Source organism: Notamacropus eugenii, chromosome 2 (assembly GCF_028372415.1).
Source record: "Notamacropus eugenii isolate mMacEug1 chromosome 2, mMacEug1.pri_v2, whole genome shotgun sequence".
NCBI classification, from domain to species: Eukaryota; Metazoa; Chordata; class Mammalia; order Diprotodontia; family Macropodidae; genus Notamacropus; species Notamacropus eugenii.
The window spans coordinates 27562282-27582193 of NC_092873.1; the positions used below are offsets into that span (position 1 = coordinate 27562282).

General features: G+C 52.4%; 1 protein-coding gene across 1 annotated transcript; it reads right to left on the bottom strand.

The window, feature by feature from the left end:
- Positions 1-4728: 4728 nt before the first annotated feature.
- TALDO1 (transaldolase 1) lies at positions 4729-13367 on the bottom strand. The gene is made up of 8 exons (XM_072637393.1): positions 13154-13367; positions 12651-12774; positions 7017-7124; positions 6582-6713; positions 5898-6073; positions 5466-5663; positions 5053-5198; positions 4729-4945 (listed from the first exon to the last, which is right to left on the bottom strand). The coding sequence occupies exons 1-8, from the start codon at positions 13251-13253 to the stop codon at positions 4913-4915; spliced, it is 1017 nt and encodes a 338-aa protein (XP_072493494.1). The 5' UTR covers positions 13254-13367; the 3' UTR covers positions 4729-4912.
- Positions 13368-19912: the final 6545 nt, after the last annotated feature.

Below are 19912 nucleotides of genomic sequence, written 5' to 3' on the forward strand. Positions count from 1 at the left end.
CAGCTTCAAGTGTGGAAGATAAGCAGAGGGCCCTAGGGGTCCTGGGGGTGGAGAACTCTCGACCTGCACCAAGAAGCCACCAAGGCAGGCCTCTGGGGAACTTAAACCAGCCTGGGTGGGGCCTGGTGCATGGGACAGATCAGGAATGAGGGTGAGGCAAACTTCCAACCCTGAGCTGTCCCTGAGGGGTGGCCTCAGGCTAGGCCAACCTCTCCTCCAGTCTCCAAAGCTGTGCAGAGCTCATTATTGGATGAACATCCTAATAACATGCTTCATTTTCCATTCACACATGAAGTAGATTGACCAAGACAGAGTTGAGCAAAGTTGTTGGCCTCACTCTGTCTTCCAGAGTCATCAGTGTCCAGTAGTAGGACAAAAGGCAGGATGACTGGCGATGGCCTGGGATGCGCCCAGAGACCTTGGCCGCTTTGATGTGTGACCAAGCTCGGAGCTCTCTGAAGTGCCCTCCTCAGCCATTTTCATGGTTGCAGAACCAGCCGTTTCATCCACCCATTCTGCTGAGGGAAGTCTTCATCTGCTTGGAGGAGACACCCCCTAACTCACCGATGGGTTTGAGACCCCTCAGTTAGCCTCAAGCTGGTTTAGCTTGTGTGCCCAGATGGTTTTACCGTGTGTGGCCACTGTGCACACTCCAGTTTCTGGGAGTCACTGGTGGACACTAAAGATGGATGAGCAGCCCTGAGAAGGGCCCTGAAGCACTCACCCCAGAGGGTCTTGTCCTCCACCCCTCCTGATAATCAGAGAATGGAAAAAGGAAGGAAGGAGGGCATAGGAAGGAAGGGGGAAGAGGAAGAAAAGGGGGAGATGAGAGGAGAGGAGGGGAAAGGAAAGGAAAGGAGGTGAGAGGAAGATGGGGAGGCAGGAGGAAGGGGAGAGGAGGGGGACAGTGACAGTTGACTGTTCTCTATGACTTCAGGTGTGCAGACACAACAGCTGAGAAGGCTCCATTATTTCCATTTTATGCAAGAGGAAACTGAGGCTCCTATCAGTGAGGCACCAGCCAAACCATGGCCCAGACCCTTCTCATGGCTGGGGTGGGGGGAGTGGGGCAGGAGGTGGCAAGTCGGTGTCAATTCCCTCTCTCGGCTCAGATCTGGCCCAAGGCTGCCCCCTGCAGCATGTCATGACTGGCAGAGCCCCCCTGGCTGTTCTGTCCTGGCTGGAGGGCTTAGAGATCCTCCAGTCCTCCCATTGAGCAGCAATGGGGCTGGGACCCCTGGGCCCGGGCTGGCTGTGAACTCCAGGAGCTGGGGAATGGTGACTAGAACCTCATTCCCAGTGCCCTCAGTTCCACCTCAGCCTCCTTGTCGGCCCCTTCGGAGGGCACAGGAGAGCCTGCCCCAGCCAGACCCTTCACACCCTCCAGGGCCTGCCATTCCAGCCAGAACAATCAAGTCCGCTGTAATCTGGGCACGGGACCATCAGGTGGCGCTGTGCATAGAGTCAGGAAGACCAGAGTTCAAATCGAGCTTCACATGCTTACCAGCTGGGTGACCCTGGGCAAGGAACGTCCCCGTTTGCCTCAGTTTCCCCATCTGTAAAAGGAGTTGGAGCAGAAAATGGCAAACCCCTCCAGTCTCTGCCCCAAATGGAGTCACAGAGATGGACTGAACAAGCAAATGTCTTTCAGGGCCAACTGGAAAAATCAAAGAAGGTGCCCAGTCCAGAACATTTTACTGAGCATAGGACACAGGATCCCATTGGACCTTTCAGAATGTGGACAGCTGTGTGAAAGCAGGTGCTAACAAACGCTGGGCCCCTGGACCAGGGCGCTGCTCTGTGATGGGAGAAGGGGATGGGGGCCAGGGCTGAGATTTGCTCACTGGTGGTAGATGGGAGGGAAGGGGTGATGAGAGAGAAGAGTTTCCCCTTGGATTACTGAGCTTCAAACCTAGCTGGCTGGAAGAGAGGAAGAGGGGAGTCTGAGACGAAAGATGGTGAGGAGCTGATGGAAAGACGAGTAAGGCTGATGGAGACGGGGAACTAAAAGCAGAGAGAGAGACAGAGAGAAACAGGAGAAGGGAGAGAGGAAGGGAGAGACAGACAGAGACACACACACAGAGACAGAGGAGGAAGGAGGGAGAGGAAGGGAGGGACAGAGGGAAAGACAGAGAGAGACAGCAAGAGAAAGGGAGGGAGGGAAGAGACCGAGAGACAGACAGACACAGACAGACAGAGACAGAAGGGGAGGGGAAAGAAAGTTTGAAGGGAAGGAAGCCAGGAGGATTGTCTCCCCTTTCTTTATATCCCTATTGCTTAGTCCAGTACATGGCACACATCAGGTGCTTAACAAAGACTTCTTGGCTTGGCTTGGAGACTTGGAATCTGAGAACAAATAACTTGTCAGCCAGATGGTTCAGTGGGTGATGGAGTCAGGCCTCAGACATTACCATCTGTGTGACTCTGGGCAAATCACTTTACTGCTGCCTGCCTCAGTTTCCTCAGCTGCAAAAGGAGCTTGCCTCCCAGGGCTGTGCTGCTGACCAAAGGAGACAACACAGATAACGTGCATTGCAAACTTTAAGGGCTCTGTAAATGCGCGCCATAATTCTCATCTTTCTGGCTAGAGGGGGTGCCTGGTGCCAACGTTGCTGTGCCCAGGAGCAGTATTTGGGGTAAGAGGCTTGAAGGCTGCCCCTTCCTGGGGGATGACAAGCCCAAGCGGGAGCAGTCGATCGTGCACTTGGCCACAAGGGGGTGCTGTGACCCCACACATGGCCCTTCCCTGCCCTTGTGCTGCCTAGGCGTCTTCTGAAGGTGGGATGTCAGTTAACAGGGGTGAGGATTGAGCTGGTCAGCCCTTGGTGGGTGAAGGAATATTTCATATCCCTTGAATAAAGTAAGTTCACTCTGTCCTTTTGGTGACCTCTCAAGGAACATAACATATGTGAGTTGGCCATGTATTAATGTTCCAGGAACTGGCCACTCCCGGAACACATAGATAATACTTGGAAGATTTGGCCAGTCCTCCCAGTATATGATTAACTAGCTTATATCTTGTGGCCCCCGTATGATATCTCCTTGATGGACAAAACCTGCATTCCCATGGCCATGTGCCTGACCAGCTTGGAACAGTGTGCGGAGCCGTTGGCAAAAAGCCTTCTTTGTCTGGGTCCCTATAAACTCCCCTCACTTAGTGCAGGTCCTCGGAATCTCCCCCATGGAGAGGATGCTCTGCCTGGGACCACTTGCTCCCAATTCAGACCCTGAAAGCTGTATCCCGGGACTCCCCAGCTGATGAAATTCAGGTGTTGGTGCTCCCCGAATTGGTGATGTTTTTCTATTTCCTCTTCTATCTATATTAATATTGTCATAATTATATTAGTATTAGGCTGTATTAATTATTTCTGTTATAGCTCTAAACTGTTCATGCATTTGCCTTTTCTGTAAATCAATAAAATATCCAGCTTCTTCTTCTCAAATGGGTCTTATTGTAGGTGCGAATCTGAACCATAAATTTCCTTAATCACACAGTGGGAAGTGTGGGGAATCACCCACCTGCACACCTGATGGAAGGGCACAGACCAGATGGGGTGGGTGATTCTCCCTTCTCAACCCATCCCCAGCTTGGGCTGCCTCAACCTCTCTGAAAAGTCACTTCTCAGGAGGAAACTGGTCTGGGGACAGGCCAGGAACCCAGGATGGATGGGATGGATGGGAGGCCCAGGCCTTCGGCGCCGCCCTGAGATGCTGGACTGTGGAGAGCTTCCTCAATGCCAGGGCCCACTCAGCTCACAGTATGGGTGAACCAGTCAAAACGTACCGACTGTTTCCCCAGACAGCTCCTACTCAGCCAGGAAGGGTGCCCCCAAGTCCAGAGGGCAGGACCCATGCTGAAGGATGGGAGAACATGTATGTGGTCACTACACATGTGCTTCTGATCTCTAAACAGAAATAACAGGCCTGAATCTGGCCCTGAGCAGAGATGCCCGGACCCAAACCCGGCTTGGAACTCAGCCCCAAGAGGAGATGCTCAGGCCTCCCTGGTGAAGAAACAAGGCCTATCTGGGGCTGACACGACTAGGGGCTTAAGCCCAGCTCCTTCGGGTAGGGGACTGGAGATGGCAGGTTTGGCAACAGAGGCTTCAGGGCTTTCACAAGCCTGTTGGAAACAGGCAATCAAGTAAACTAATTTGTGGGTTTGAGGCACTAAAACAAATGGAATGGCCAACCACTATGGGAAGAAGCCAGGCCACCCAGGTCCCCAGGGGGCAAGGACACAGGGCAGTTCACCATATCCTTCTTCAGCTCATTTTACAGATGAGGAAACTGAGGTAAACAAGGTGAAGTGACCTGCACAGGGTCACACAGTTACCAGGAGCCTGAGGCTGGATTTGAACTTAGGTGGAGAGGCCTGTGCCCTGTGGCTCTCTCTAGCCACCACAGACTCAAAAGATTTCAGGCTGAGTTTTCTCTGGAGAGAAAGGGAGAACAGTGAGACAAAGGTCCAGGCAGCCAGCAGGGGACGGGGCACCAGGCCCCAAGGGACACCAAGGTGCACAGCCCTCAGCCTGAGGTGAAAGCCTGTTCCAGACACTTACTAGCTGTATGACCTGACCCTGGGCAAATCACTTCACTTCTGGCTGCCTCAGTTTCCTCATCTGTAAAAGAGGGAGAACATCATCACCACCTCCTGGGTTGTAGTGGACTTTGTGGACTGCACCATGCAGAGGTCCCGGACCAACACCCAAAGCACCAATGAACAGCTGACAGTAAGTAATCACTTTAATGCATTAGGCAGACTGACATAACAAATGGGAACACACTAGCCCAGCCTCATTGCAGAAAGCTGCATCCCTGTCTGGACACCGGCCAATCCGCCAGCTCAGCCCAGACTCCCAGCCCGCAGCTGCTGTCCGTCTGTGCGTCCGTCCACGCTCCACGCGCGCTCTTAGCTCCCATTCTCGGCACCGAACATCCTTTCCTAGAAAGAAGTGCCGAGGGGTGTGGGCTCTGAGCCTCACTCAGCTCCAGGCTTGGTGGCCCCCTCCCCCCATGGTCTCCTCCCTCTAAGGCCCTGCCCCTGCTCACCTGCAGCATCTTCTCCAGCTTGACGGCATCAGCGGCAAACTTGCGGATGCCATCCGAAAGCTTCTCCACCGCCATCTGGTCCTGATTGTGCTGCCAACGGAAGGCCTTCTCGTCCAGGTGAACTTTCTCGAGGCTGCTGGCCTGGGCTGGGGGGGAGGGGGCCCTCAGTTGGATAAGGCCTCTGCTCCCCTGGCCCAGGTACCCCCCTCCACCAAGCACTCAAAACAAGCCCCAGGGATTCTGGACCAAGCTGGAAGGGAGCAGCCGCTGCCGTCACCAAAGGCCACATACCCCAGCACCCCTGCTCTGGTCATTTACATGGAAGAAAGGGACGGCCCAGAGGCTGCCTTCTGGGAGCTTACCATCCCAGCCAGGGGACTGCACCCCAGCTCCCATTTTTGGGGGACACTGACCTTCTTGGACGCTGAGCACAGGAGTGAGCTTGGTGGTCTCTTTGAGCAGCTCCCCCAGCAGCTTGGGGGAGATGGTGAGATAGTCACAGCCCGTCAGGGCCTTGATCTCGCCCACGTTGCGGAAGGATGCACCCATGACGATCGTCTTGTAGCCAAACTTCTTGTAGTAGTTGTAGATTTTGGTGACACTCTTTACGCCTGCACACACCACTTCCTGTAGTCCCAGGAATCCACTGGCCACCCTCCTGCCTCCATGCTCCATCCCCCACCTGCCGTTGGTGCAGGCCAACCCCTAGGCTGGAGTCTACTGCCCTCCTGGCTCCCCAGTCCTGGTATCCCTGGCCCAGGGCCTTCCAGGACACTACCCAGAACAGACCTGTGCTCAGCCCCTTCCCATAGGGTCAAGAAACCTCCCACACCACTGGGCCCCACCTGGGTCTTCCTGAGGTTCATAGGACTTCTTGTCTGTGTTTGCCACATGCCAGTCCAGGATACGCCCAACAAATGGGGAAATGAGGGTCACGCCAGCCTCGGCACAGGCCACAGCCTGAGCAAAGGAGAACAGCAGGGTCATGTTGCAGTGGACGCCATGCTCCTCCTCCAGGACCCTGAGGCGAATAGAAAGTATGTGACTGGTTGGGGTGCAGCAGCCGCAGCCTTGAAGGCCACCCCAGGAGCATCTCCACAAGGTCAGTCAGCTGACCGCCTGCATGAGTCACTGGCAGTCAGCTTGTTCTGACCTTGTGCAGCTCCTACACGCCAAGCTCCCTGCTCTGGCCCTTCTTTCTAGCTCATGCTTAGCCTAGCGATGGGCACTTAACACATTAATCCTGGCTGACCTGACATCAGGTGGCAGAGGGGAATTTAGCTGGGCTCCTGAAGCTGTCTTTGGCCCTGTCCGGCCTGACTCCTTCCATCTCTGTGCCAAAGTCCCACAAGGGGGAGGGTGGAGTTGGGAGTCCCCTTTCCCAAGTACATGTGCCCACACACTCACAACATTCTTACTGCAGGGGGCACTGACTAGCTCTGCCACTAACAGGTCTCACCTGATGGCATCTGTACCTCAGTTTCCCCCTCTGTAAACAAGGGGCATGGAGGAGCAGAGGGACACCTTACTTTCCAGCCTGAATTCCTTCCCAGGTGGAAGCAAGCTTGATGAGAATGCGCTCTTTGCTGATGCCGGCTTCTTTGTAGAGGTCAATGAGTCGCAGGGCCCTCTGGACCATCTCTTCCTTGTCAAAGGATAACCTGGCAGGAGACAGGAGACGCTGAGGAAGCACCTCCAGAGCCTTGTTCTACCTGGATATCCCAGCAAGGAGGCAGGGACCGCCCCCATGCCAGCTCAGGGAAGGAACCACTGTAGCAGGCTCTAGCAGGAGCTGGCACACAGCAGGGCCTTTGTGAGGAATGACTGATCCAAAAGGAGCTAGCTCTTCTGGCTGCTTTTCCAATCTTTTTAACTCAGCAGCTCCCACAAGGCTGCCAAAGCCTGTCTCCTCCTAACTCTGGCTCAGAACTAGGAGAGCTCAAAGTGGGAGGAGGACCACCCACCTGGCATCGACTTCTGTGGAGACCCGGCCCGGAATCTTCTTCAGGATCTCAGCCCCAAATAATACAAACAGCTTGTCACTGGCATTCTGGATCTGTTGGTCCTGGGACCTGAAACCCCACAAAACCATTTCAGCCAGCAAAGAGCCTCCAAGCCCAGCCTCCTGCCCTGACCAACGTGGAGGGCACTGCCCTGGAGGTCTGTGGCAGAGGGGAGCAACATGGACCCTTTGCCCTTCCCCTGTGGCACCCACCCCCAAAACACCCTGAGTTCTGATAGCCCCAGAAAGTGAGAGGAATTTAGAGAAGAGGAGGTGGAGGCAGAAGAAGCCAAGCTTTTGGAATGAGGAGAGGCTTCCCTCCCCCCCCCACTTCACTTTCAAGATAGGAAACCCAGCCAGGTCCTTTTACTACAGAGAGAAGGGTGCTTTCTTCTTAAGGAGAGGCCAGGAAGGAAGAGGAAGAAATAGGAAGCCAAAGAAACTACACCAGGCAACCTCAGGGAAATTATGGGCAATCAGTCACAGCTGGGAAAAAGTCTGGGATAATCATGAATTTGAATTTGAAAGGACTTTGTATGCCCAAACAAAATCAATGCAGCTAGTCTGAGAAGGGAAATTACCAAGAGGAAAGAAAATATATTGGTGGGAACAAGACCTTCCATCCCCCCACTCCAGGCATTCTCTCTGGTGTCTCCCACATCAGGAACAATCGCCCTCCTCCGCTTGGACAACTCACCTCCCTGGTTTCCACTAAGACCCAACTAAAATCTCACCTTCTACAAGAAGTCTTCCTCAGCCCATTTGCCCAGGGCCTTCCCTCGGCTAGTTTTCTCCTATTTCTCCTGAACACATCTTGCTCTGTAGAGGTCTGTCTGCTTGCTGTCTCCCCCAGTAAACTGTCAGATCCTTGCGGGCAGGGACCGTGGCTGTGCCCTTCTTTGTATCCTCATGTTTAACACACACACACACACACACACACACACACACACACACACACACAGACACACACACACACTGCCTGGCACATAAAAGTCCTTAGTAAGTACTTGTGACTTCTAGGAAGCCTTTGGGAGTGGGGACTCCCTCCAGCCATGCAGCCTGGTGCCCTCTCTGTGACTTGGGAGTCCTGGAGAGTTGCCAGAGGTACTCGAGAGGGTGGAGGTAGAACCCAGACATTCCTGCATTCAGGGCAGGCTCTGCAGCCACGGCCTTCCCAGGCCTCTCCAGAAGAATAATCAAGCTTTGAAAGATGGCTCTAAACCACTGAGAGTAAAAGAAATGCAAATCAGGGCCACTATGGGGCGCTATCATACCTAGCAAACTGGAAAAGATGAAAAAATCTGAGGACTTAATGGTGGAAAGACACTCATACATTGTTGGAAGAGTTGTGAATTGGTCCAAACAGTTAAAAAAATGTAGTATTTTATTTTTCCCCAGTGACATGTAAAAATAAATTTTAACATTCCTTTTTAAACCTCTGAGTTCTAAATTTTCTCCCTTCCTCCCCACTTCACCCCTCACTGAGAAGGCAAGCAATTTGATATACATTATACATGTGTAGACATGTAAAACATTTCCACATTAGTCATGTTGTGAAAGAAAACAGACAAAAAAACCTCAAGAAACATAAAGTCAAAAAGGATGCTTCAACCTGTATTCAGACACCATCAGTTCTCTCTCTAGGGATGGGCAGTGTTTTTCGTCATGAGTCCTTCAGAGCTATCTGGGATCACTGTATTGCTAAGAACAGCTAAGCCATTCACAGCTGATCATCTGACAATACTGCTGTTACTCTGCACACAGAATATGTCACTTGGCATCAGCTCACGTGAGTCTGCAGGTTTTTCTGAGAGCGCCCTGCTCATTTCTTATAGTACAATAGCATTCCATCATAATCCCATACCACACCCTGTCCAGCCATTCCCCAATAGATGGGCATCCCTTCAATGTCCAATTCTCTGCCTCCACAAAAAGAGCTGCTAGAAATATTTTTGTACATATAGATCCTTCTCCTTTTTGTTTTTTATCTCTTTTGCGATACAGACCTAGTAGTGGTATTGCTAGGTCAAAGGGCATGCATGGTTTTAAAGCCTTTTGGGCACAGTTCCAAACTGCTCTCCAAAATGGCTTAATCAGTTCATAACCCCAACAACAGTACATTAATGTCTCATTTTCCCCACATCCCCTCTATTTTGTCCTCTTCTGTCCTATTAGTCTATCTAATAGGTATGAGGTAGCACCTCAGAATTGTTTTAATTTGCATTTCTCCAAACAACTGTGAGTTAGAACATTTTTTCATATGGCTATAGCTTTGATTACTTCATCTGAAAACTGATCATATCTTTTGATCATTTATCAATTGGGGAATGGCTCTTATTTTTATAAATTTGACTCAGTTGTCCATGTTTGTGAAATGAGGCCTTTATCACAGAAACTTGCTTCAAAATTTGTTACCATTGCTATTTCCCTCCATCTTATTACCTCCCCACCCCTGTTTATTCTATTGTCTCTCCTTTCACCCTGCCCCTCCTCAAAAATGTTGTGCTTCTGATTACCCCCTCCCCTAATCTGCCCTCCCTTCTATAGCACCCCCCTCCTCTCTTTTTCCCTTCCCCTCCTACTTTCCTGGAGGATAAGATAGATTTCTATAACCAAGTGAATGTATATGTTATTCCCTCTGAGTCAATTCTGATGAGTAAAGTTTACTCACTTCCCCTCATGTCTCCCTCTTCCCCTCCACTGTAAAAGCCTTTTCTTGCCTCTTTTATGTGAAATGATTTACCTCATTGTACCTCTCCCTTTCTCTCCTTAATCACAGTTTTTTAGACATCATCCCCTCATATTCAATTCACACCTGTGCCCTCTGTCTATATATACTCCTTTAACTTCCCTAATAATGAGAAAGTTTTTATGGATTACAAATATCATCTTCCCACGTAGGAATGCGAAGTTTAACCGTATTGACTCCCTTATGATTTCCCTTTCCTGTCTACCTCTTTTATGTTTCCCTTGAGTCTTGTCTTTCAGAATCTAATTTTCTATTCAGCTCTGGTCTTTTCATCAGGAATGCCTGAAAGTTCTCTATTTCATTGAATGACCCATTTTTTTCCCCTGAAGGACTCTACTCAGTTTTGCTGAGTAGCTGATTGTTGGTTATAATCCTACCTTCTTTGATCTATGGAATATCATATTCCAAGCCCTCCCATCCTTTAATGCAGAAGCTTCCAAATTTTGTGTTATCCTGAGTGTGGCTTGACAATAGTTGAATTGTTTCTTTCTGGCTGCTTGCAATATTTTCTTATTGACCTGGGAACTCTGGAATTTGGCTATAATATTCCTGAGAATTTTCATTTGGGATTCTCTTTCAGGAAGTGATTGGTGGATTCTTTCAATTTCTATTTTACTCTTTGGTTCTAGAATATCAGGACAGCTTTCCATGAGGATAAGGCTCCTTTTCTGATCATGGCTTTCAGTGTAGTCCAATAATTTTCTCATGATCTCTCCTGGAGGTCAGTTGTTTTTCCAGTCAGATATTTCACACTGTTTTCTATTTTTTCATCTTTTGGTTTTTTTCTTTCTTGATTTCTCATAAAGCCATCAGCTTCCTCAATCGCTCAATTCTATTCTGAAGACATGATTTCCTTCAGTAAGTTGTTTACCTCCTTTTCCATTTGTCCAATTCTACTTTTTAAGGAATTTTTTTCTTCAGTGAATTTTTGTGCCTCTTTCACCATTTGGCCTGGTCTGTTTCTTCAGGTGTTAATTTTCTTCAGTATTTTCTTGTGTTTCCTTTACCAAGCTGTTTATTGCTTTTCACGATTTTTTTGCATCATTCTCATTCCTCTTCCCGACTTTCCTTCCACTTCTCTTAGCTGATTTTCAAAATCCTTTTTGAGCTCTTGCATGGCTTGAGACCAAGTCACATTTTTCTTGGAGGGTTTGGATGTGGGGGCTTTGACTCTGCTGTCTTCTTCTGAATGTGTTCTGATATTCCTTGTCACTGTAGTACTCCTCTATGGTCAGTGTTTTCTGTTGTTGCTTCAGGGGTTTTGTGCAGATGTTTTCTGAGTTACTTCTAGGACCCTGTAACATTTTAGTTCTTCCAAAGTACGACCTAAGCAGAGGTGTGTTTGCTACTCTTCTGGTCCGTGTGCTGGTCCGAGCATGACCACAAACTCTTTTCTGCCCTGGACTATGATAAAGATCCCTGCTCCACTGCAGCACAAGTTCTGGTGTGCTAGTGCTCCTTCTCGCCCTGGGAATGCCACCCAGGACTGGGATCTGGATCTGAATAGGGCCAGAGCAACAGAGTCCTGCCTGATAGCTAGCAAAGATACCCCTGTAATCTCTTTCAGACCAGCTGTTTGACCCCCTTACTGTCTGTGGGCTGAGAGCTCCGGAAGCAGCTGCTGCTGATTTAGTGGCTCCCAAGGCCTGCTCTTGGTTTGCTGGGGCTGACTCTGTGCCACACTGTGCTCCACGCTCACCCAAACCTTTCCTGATGGCCTTCTAAGTTGTCTTTGGCTGGAAAATTCATTCATCTTGTCCTTTTGTGGGTTCTACTGCTCCAGGAATTGTTTGGGGGCATTATTTAAAGTTGTTCAGAGGGATTTGGAGAGAGTTCAGGAGAGTAGCTGCCTTTTCACTGCCATCTTGGCTCTGTCACACACGTGTGGGTGGATGGGCATGGAAGGCGTGCCCCCTCAGTCCAACCATTTTGGAAAACAACTCAGAATTTGCAAAGAGAGTGAGTCCAATGCCAGTTCCCTTTGATGCAGAGATTCTATGGGTAGGAGGTTACTGTAAGAAGCTCAAAGACACAAAGAAATTTCCAAAGACATGAAAATATCCACAGCAGCACTTTCTGGGTAGAAAAGAACTAGAAATAAAGCAGGAGCCCAAAGTCTGAGAATCATGATGGTCCAGGATTTCAACAGCAAAGAAGGGGCCTCTTCCCCTGTCTACTGCGGCTGCTGCCCAAGAGCCCCTTCCCCGCCCACTGCCCTGGGCAACTGCCTGGAGGAGAGCTGCCACTCAACACGGCATGGCCCTTTAGGGCAGCAACCATCTCCCACCTGTCTTTGCATCCTCAGGAAGAGAATAATTGAGGATGTGCATGGACAAGCTTACTGAAAAGGTCAAAGCCAGCATGAGTGGACTCCCATGCAACCATGCAGACTGCAGTGAGCTGAAGGAGGAAAGCCTGCCTCGGCGGACCGAGAACACCCCAAAGGGAGCCCACGGGTGGGCCTTGCTCAGGAGCGCTCACGCGTGGCCACCCTGCCTGGGAGATGGGGACCGCGGTCAGCCCCGTGTTACAGAGGAGGAAACTGAGGCAGAGAGGGGGAGAGCGCCTCGGGCTTGGCGAGGGTGGAGCCCAGATCTTCCTCACTTATCCCGGAACACGTTCTGCGGGTGACAATGATGCCAGCCAATGGTGCCAGCCGGCATCCAGCGTGCCAAGGCTTTAGAAGGCTTCTCTCCTCTGACCCCCCGGTGGCTGCCGCCATCACCTCCATGTTAAGGCAGAGGGGAGGGGGCTCGCGTCTAAGTGTGTGAGGGGTCTGAACCCGGTCCGGAGCGGCTTCCGCCGGAAGGGCCGCGCTCGGGGGCCCGGGCACCGTGCCCTACTCACCCTCCGGCCTTCTTCCCGTACGCGACGGCATCTTCCACCAGGTCCTGGTAGGTGGGCATCTGCGCCGCGGCCAGGATCAGCGAGGGGTTGGTGGTGGCATCCTGGGGCTTGTACTCCTCGATGGCTGGGGGGGAAGGGCCGGCGTGAGCCCGGGCGGAGGCGGGCGGGCCTGGGCCGGGCCTGGGCAGGACGGGGAGCCCCGGGGGGGGGGGGGCCGGAGGGGGAGCCCCCGGGGGGAGGGGGAGCTCCGGGGGGGGCCGGAGGGGGAGCCCCGGGGCAGGATGGGGAGCCCCGGGGGGGGGGGGCCGGAGGGGGAGCCCCCGGGCAGGAGGGGGAGCTGGGGGGGCCGGAGGGGGAGCTCCCGGGGGGGGGGCAGGAGGGGGAGCTCCGGGGGGGGGGGGCGGGGCGGAGGGGATCCCACCCCACCCCCACCCCCGCACGTGGGGCCCCGGCCGCAGCGCCCAGCCCCCACCCCTCGGGCGCACCCCGCGGGCCGCACTCACCGCGGAAGTCGCCCGTGTCCGCCACCACGGTGGTGAAGCGCCGCAGCTGCTCGAGCGCCGACTCCATGCGCGGCCGCTTGACGGGAGAGCCGGAGGCCATGGCGCGGGGCGGGGGGCGCGTGCGCGGGAGCCGAGCGGAGCGAGAGCGAGGCTGCGAGCGCGGCTGGCGGGGCCCACAATGCACCGCTCCCGCCGCGCCCCCGCCCGGCCGGCCGAGGGGGCGGGCCGGCCGAGCCACGCCTCCTAGAGGGCGGCCCAATGGAGGCCTCCGAGGGAGCGTCGCCCCGCCCCTCCAGGCCCGCCCCCGCTCGGAGCTCGCCCTCTCCCCTCCCCCCACCTCTGGCTCTGAGCCCGCCCCCACACAGACCGAAGACATTTGATAGGCGCCTACTCTGGGTTAGACCCTCCCACCCCCGCCCCGGCTTTCCCTCGCGGTCTTAGGACTTCCTTCTACCCCACTTCCACACCCAGTGATCCGCCGGCCCCACCTCCCAGCAGCTCCCACTCGACCTTGCCATCTCCAGCCTCTGGGCATCTTCTCCCGCGGTGCCCCACGCCTAGAGTGCTGTCCCTCCTCCTCTCTTGGCCTCCTTCAGGCCCCAGCTAAAACCCTACCCTTGAGGAAGGGCCCTTCCTGGCAGTGTTCCATGGTCGTGGTGATATTTCGGGGTCCCAGCACCTTAGAACCTCCACAGAGGCAGATATGACCTCCAAAGCCCTTTCCCCTAGGCAGAGTGGAGGAGCCTGGGCCCCCAGCGGGACAGGAGGATGGGGTTAATGACCCTGGTTCGCAGAGGCTGGGATTGTGACTGTCCTGGTCCCTTTACACACATGCACACGCACACGCACACACACTGGTGATCTCCAGGCTTGGTCTATCTGGCCCTTTACAAGGACTGAAAAGTCTGAGCTGAGCCTCTTAGGGGCTGGAGCCCAGGATTCAGAGCCCAGAGCCTAGAGCTAAGGACAGTTGCTGCAGAGGGAGGAGGAGGAGGGAAAAGCCTTCATCCCCTGCTCACAGAATATGATCTTTAGACCCTCCTACCTCTGAGTCACCAGGCCGGACCACCGGCCCTCTCTCTCTCCCTTATCCTCCCCGATTAAATCCTCCTGATAGCAGTTGAAGAAGGCTTCTGTTTATACAGCTTATGTAGTAGTACTCTGCTTATGCTGGGCCAGGGACTTGCTTCAGGCCACCTGGTGAATCCTGAATTGCCAGGCCTAGAGGCCTAAGGGCTACCCAAGTCTTTCCTTACCTGTCGCAGGTCTTCGGCTGGCCAAACCCGATAAACATATGAGAGAAGAGACTTTCCAGAGTCGAACAAGGGTTAGGCTTTATTCAGGGTCTTGGTTACATGTGCAGGGGGAGCTCTTCTTTAGGAGAGAGAAAAATCTCCCAAGGAGGCAAAGATCTTACAGTAAGAGAATGAAAGCAGAAGTGGAAGTGGGGAGAGAGGGGAGAGGGGCCTTCTGTCCTGTAAGGGCCCCTCAGCGCTAAGAGCGCCTTCAGGCTTTCCTGACCCTACTTAAGCTCTCCTGCCACATAGTTTGCACCTGAATACCGTGCCTGTTAGATAACAATAGGTGTGCTCAGACCTGGGCCAATCTCGAGGGCGGGGATGCTCTCTCCCAGCACTTTTCTCACGGGAAGAGGTGGAAATGCACGAAATAGCCGTGTCTCACACCTCAATTCCCTGCTGTTCCCTGGGGGGCCTCATGAGAACTCTAAGGTTTAGAAGTTCTCACCTTTACCCGCCCGAGACTGTCCACATGGAGCTGAGCTTACACCCCCAACACTGAATGTCACAAAATCAGACTTTAAGATTACGATCACTTGGACCAGGGGCCCAGAGAGGGAGAGGGATTCCTAAGCCCTTGGATTCCCAACCAGGCCCTTCTTTTTCTCTGCCAGGACCATGCTGCCACCTGGCCTCCCTTTCGTGTCATTAGCTTGGGGATAAGGAGGGACCCCTGCAAATCACTATAGTCCTATTTCAGGCCCACGAAGGGCCCATGATGTCCATGGGATGGTAAGTGCTAATAACCCCACTTACTGCGGAGGAGACAGGCCCTTTGGAGGGATGGTGGTTTGTCTGCAGTGACACAGTAGGACCCTGGGAATCCTTACTCCAGCTCTGGCATCATCCCCCTCCGCCTCTGTGGCTCTCACCAGTTATTCAGGGAGCTTTGCTTCAGATATGGTAAGGTTAACATGTCTCTGAGTTGTCCAGTTTGAAATGTCCAACAGGTAATTGTCCATGGGGAGAGGTTGAACTGAATCAGTCAGCCAGCACTTAGTCAGTGTTTACTGTGTGCCAGATCCTGGGCTAAGCCCCGAGGATACAAATACAAGCCGGCAGAAAGGCCCTGCCCTCAAAAAGCTTCCCCACTCCAATGGGGAAGGATAATTCCAATAGGGAGGTAGGGGTTTTATTGAGGGAGGGGGAGCCCACAGGGCGATAGATTGACATGACCTTGCTACGAACTGTCATTTTGATTTCCTAGCTCTTCAAAAGTTAGAGAGGGATGAGACTAGAGAGAAATGGAGGGAGGAAGGGGGAGAGAAAGAGAGAGACGGGAGGGGAGGAGAAAAGAGGAGATGGGAGGACAGGACAGAGCCTCGGAGAGCAACAGAGAGGGCCTATGGTAGGGCCCATGAGAGCAGTCCGGCAGGCCAGAGGAGAACCTGGAGGAAGCCAAGCTCCAGAAGCCCAGAGAGGAGGGCTGATCCAGGAGAGGGAGCTCCCCAGGGTCAGGGGAGCAGAGCTGTCCAGAAGCGGGAGAACAGAGGAGAGGCCAGCAGGTGATAAGAGGCTGTTTAGTGACCCTGGAGAGAGCTGGTTCAGCTGAGTGCTGTGGTCGGAAATCAGATTGCAGAAGGGCCTCTGCATCAGAGAAGCAGTCAGTAAAAGGGGAGAAATGGTAGATGTGTGTGACAGACAGACACACAGTGAGACAGGATGGTCTAGGGCTCAGGCTGCTGCAGAAGGGTGGGTGTGAGCTTCCACTGTGAGCAGGCCCTGGGCTAAGAACAGGACACAGAGGAAGGCAAAAGACTGTCTCTGCCCTCAAGGGGGTCCCAGTCTGATGGGGGAGATGACATGTAGACAACTATGTGCAAACAAAAGACCTTCAGGATAAACTGGGATGATTTACAGAGGGAAGAGCAAAGAGGCTTCCCGTGGAAGGAAAGATTTTAGCTGGAACTTGTAGGAAGCCAGGAGGCAGAGAGGAGCAGGGAGAGTGGCCAGGCCTGTGGGCCAAAAAGTGCCCAGAGCTGAGAGCAGGAGAATCTGGTTCCCAGAAGAGAGAGGTCAGTGACTGGACTTCAGAATGTTGAAGTTTGGGGTCATGGGGACCCCAAAGTACCGACACACCAGGTCCTGCTGCAATGAATTTGACACAAGCCTTCTTGTGTGGATGTAAGGGGAATCCAAAGAGTCCCCTCAGGCCAGGCTTTCTGGGGCCTTTCAGACAAGTGGGACCCAAACCCTCCTGGTCCAAGGAACAAAGGTCTCTGCTTAGGCTCATACCCTATCAAGAGTACATAGAGGGTAGGAATGCAAGGTGTAAGAAGCTAGGGAAGGGGGTGGGGGAGTTTTAGGCATCAAACAGAGGATTTCAGATTTAATTCTGGGAGAACTAAGGTGCCACTGGAGTTTATTGAATGGGGCAGGAGGAGGTTCAACGGTCAGACCTGTTCTTTGGGAAGGTGAAGCAGAGTCAGGAGAGACTGGAGACAGGAAAACCCTCCTCCCCACCCCCCTAGCAAACATGGCAGCAGCCCAGGTGTGAGATACTGAGGGCCTACACCCAAGGGGTGACCATGACTGAAGGAAGGTTAATGAGATATAAGATCTTCCTGCCCATTAAAAGGCCTCACTTGGAACCCTAGCACTGAGCCTAGCTGATTAGGCTTTGGGTCTCAGGGATTCCCACACCTTCCCAATTAAGTGCTAATTTCCAATTGGCTCACAGCCAATTAAGCCCTGAGTCTTTGATTGGAAGCAGAATGTATTTTATTGCTTGGAGGGAAAGGTGTGGCCAGAGAGAGAAGCTGACTGAGGAAAGAACTTTCTCAAGGGGAGGCCTGATGGAGAGAAATGTCAGCAGCTCTCTGGACTGGTGATGAGTACCTTACTAAACCTTTCCTTCTGGTATCCTAATTGTCATGTCCCAAACAAATATTTTGGTTTTGTCCTGGAGGAGGAGAGTTTGTAAACCAACCATGGAGATATGCATGTATATTCATAGCAGCTGCTATGGGTATTACATTTGCAAAGGGAAAGACGACAAGATCTGGAGACATATGTAGAGGAAGTGCTGGCCAAGAGTTGAGTCTGCCACCCAACCAGTGCCTGGGACAGGGCAGGATGTCCTCCCTAGTAATAGGGAGGTTGGAAGGGGGCGGGTTTCAGATTTCATGTTCCAGAAATATAGTGAGTCCAGTCTTGGACATGTGGAGTTTATGGTGTCTACTGCACATAAAGGTCTGAAGGGCGGGCGGAGCCATGAGGCTAAAGGTCAGAGAGAGGAGAGGGCTGGATAAGCAGATGTGAATCCTTAGCAGAGAGGTGATCACTGAATCCTTGGGAGCTGCTGTAGAGAAGAGCCCAGGATAGAGCTCTGGGGGCACCCAGGAAAGGAGACAGAGACAGTGCTCAGAGAGACCAGGGCCCCCCAAAACCTCAAGAGCATCCAGGAGAAGACTGTCAAATACCGGAGACGATGAAGACCATTAGATTTGGCAATTGGAGCAGATAAATGAATGATGAGGTGGAAGACCAGGCTGAACAGAGTTGAGAAGGAAAGGAGAAAGGGAGCAGACACCCATCGTAGAGGGCCTTCTTAAGGTGTTTCAAGCTGACGAGCCAATGATAGCTGGGAAATATACAGGAGAGTGAGCAGCCAGGCCATAGTGTCACAGCGGAGAGAGGGTACTGGGCTGGAGTCAAGAAAACTCATCTCCCCGAGTTCAAATTCAGCCTCAGACACTGACTAGCTGGGTGATGCTGGGCAAGTCACGTAACCCTATTTGCCTCAGTTTCCTTACCTATCAAATGAGCTGAAGAAGGAAATGGCAAACTCCTCCAGTATCTCTGCCAAGAAAACCCCAAATGGGGTCACAAAGAGTCGGACAGAACTGAAAACAACTGAACAATATGGGATGTTAGCTGTTGGGACAGATGCAGCATGTTTGTAGCAGTAGAGGAACAGCCAATAGACAGGGAGACACTGAAAATTAGCGATTGAGTGGGCATGACAGAGGAGGCAAGGATGGTCTTCATGTGAGACGTGGGCAAAGGAAGAGGTCAGAACAGGAGGAGGAGGAGAAGAGAAGAGCCCATTTCGTGACTGGCCAATATGAGGTGGGGTCTCAGCTGAGAGAGGGGGCAGGTGGTGCTAGAGGAGGTTTGGAAGAGCTCTGGGGATGGTGGGAGAGGGAGTTGATGAGGGAGATGTAGAAGGCTCATCTCATCAAAGTGAAAGGTCAGGTGATTATGTAACATGAACTTGTTGTAGACCCAGTTGGGACAGTTTGGTGATTTTTTCCAGCTCACTGAGCAGCCAAGGTAGCAGATGGTGGGAGTGACCCAAGGCGGAGGCTTGACTGCACAGGATTGGCAATACCCTCCAGGGACAAAAGCTCCAGAGAAGAGGACAGTATTGAGTTAAATGGACTCACCAAGATGGGGAAAGGAAGAGAGAGTAGTTAGTACAGGGAAGATGATAGCTTGGGAAAAACTGGGGAAGACTCTAGGGATGCACTCAAGGCTGCCAGGCAGAAGGAGAAGTAGAAGGAGGATAGCTTAGGGTCAGAGGAGGAAGTTCAGAATCTGAATGTTGGGCCAGAGTGTTTGTGGCTTTTTTTCACATTTTTTATCACATCAACGTTGTATGTGACTAAAGGGGAGTGAAGGAGTAGTTCCTAGGAGGTGAGTAAATTGAGGGATGGTGAGATTAGGGTATTGGAGTTCATAGAATTTTGATTAAGTGGTAGATGTGAATTAAGGAAAATTCCAAGGAGAGGAGAGATGACTGACTGAAGATGGTAGTGGGAGGGCCTGGGACTGGTCACAGGGAGCACAAATATTCCAGTTTCCCCAGACGACCAGTGAGTCAGGGGGAGCGAGTAAGAGTGCAGCCTATGCTGGAAAGGGAGATGGAGAGGCTGCCCCAAAGAGGGAGAGCCAGAAGATGGAGGCTGAAAGCAAGTTCATTACTGTCAGAGCAGGGCTCAGGAGAGCACTGTGCAAGGGGTGGGCAGCTTAGGGGTGAGGCATCGTGCAGAGTGGTTCGAGTCAAAGGGAATGGGAAGAAGGCATTGGACAGTAGAAGCTGGATGATGGCCACGAGGGGTTCAGAATCACTAAGATTGGAGAATTTGCTAGTCTTTAAGGATTGAGTTCACACAGGTTTTCATGGTCCTGGGCTAGGCCCAGGATGATGTCCTCTCTGGCCCTTAGGCAGTTCAGGTTGGGGACTAGTGCCTGGAGCTGAAAGAATTCCCCAAGACAAGAGACTGTGCTGGAGACTTGATGAAATGACCTTTCCCTTCTTCTCTGGAAGAAAAGGGTCTAGTGGACCCTTTAGAATAAGGACCTAAGGTTTCTTTTCTTCTCCTTGGGAGCTGGCGACCAGTAGTGATGGGATGGTGGGACCTGGATCCCTAAAAGGAAAAGCAGCCCAGTCCCCGAGTTTTCCCAAACATTTCAGCAGCCCAGATCACTGCTGCCTCTGCCTAAGTCACCTGGCCCA

Bases quoted from the DNA above. Each gene is read 5' to 3' on its own strand.
- TALDO1 (XM_072637393.1), bottom strand. From the start codon at position 13,253: ATGGCCTCCGGCTCTCCCGTCAAGCGGCCGCGCATGGAGTCGGCGCTC. The intron at 6,714-7,016 runs GTGGGTGGTCCT...GTCTCCTGCCAG, and splicing joins TCCACAGAAGTCGATGCCAG to GTTATCCTTTGACAAGGAAG. The intron at 5,199-5,465 runs GTCAGTGTCCCC...CCTCCCCCCCAG, and splicing joins TGTGCTCAGCGTCCAAGAAG to CCCAGGCCAGCAGCCTCGAG.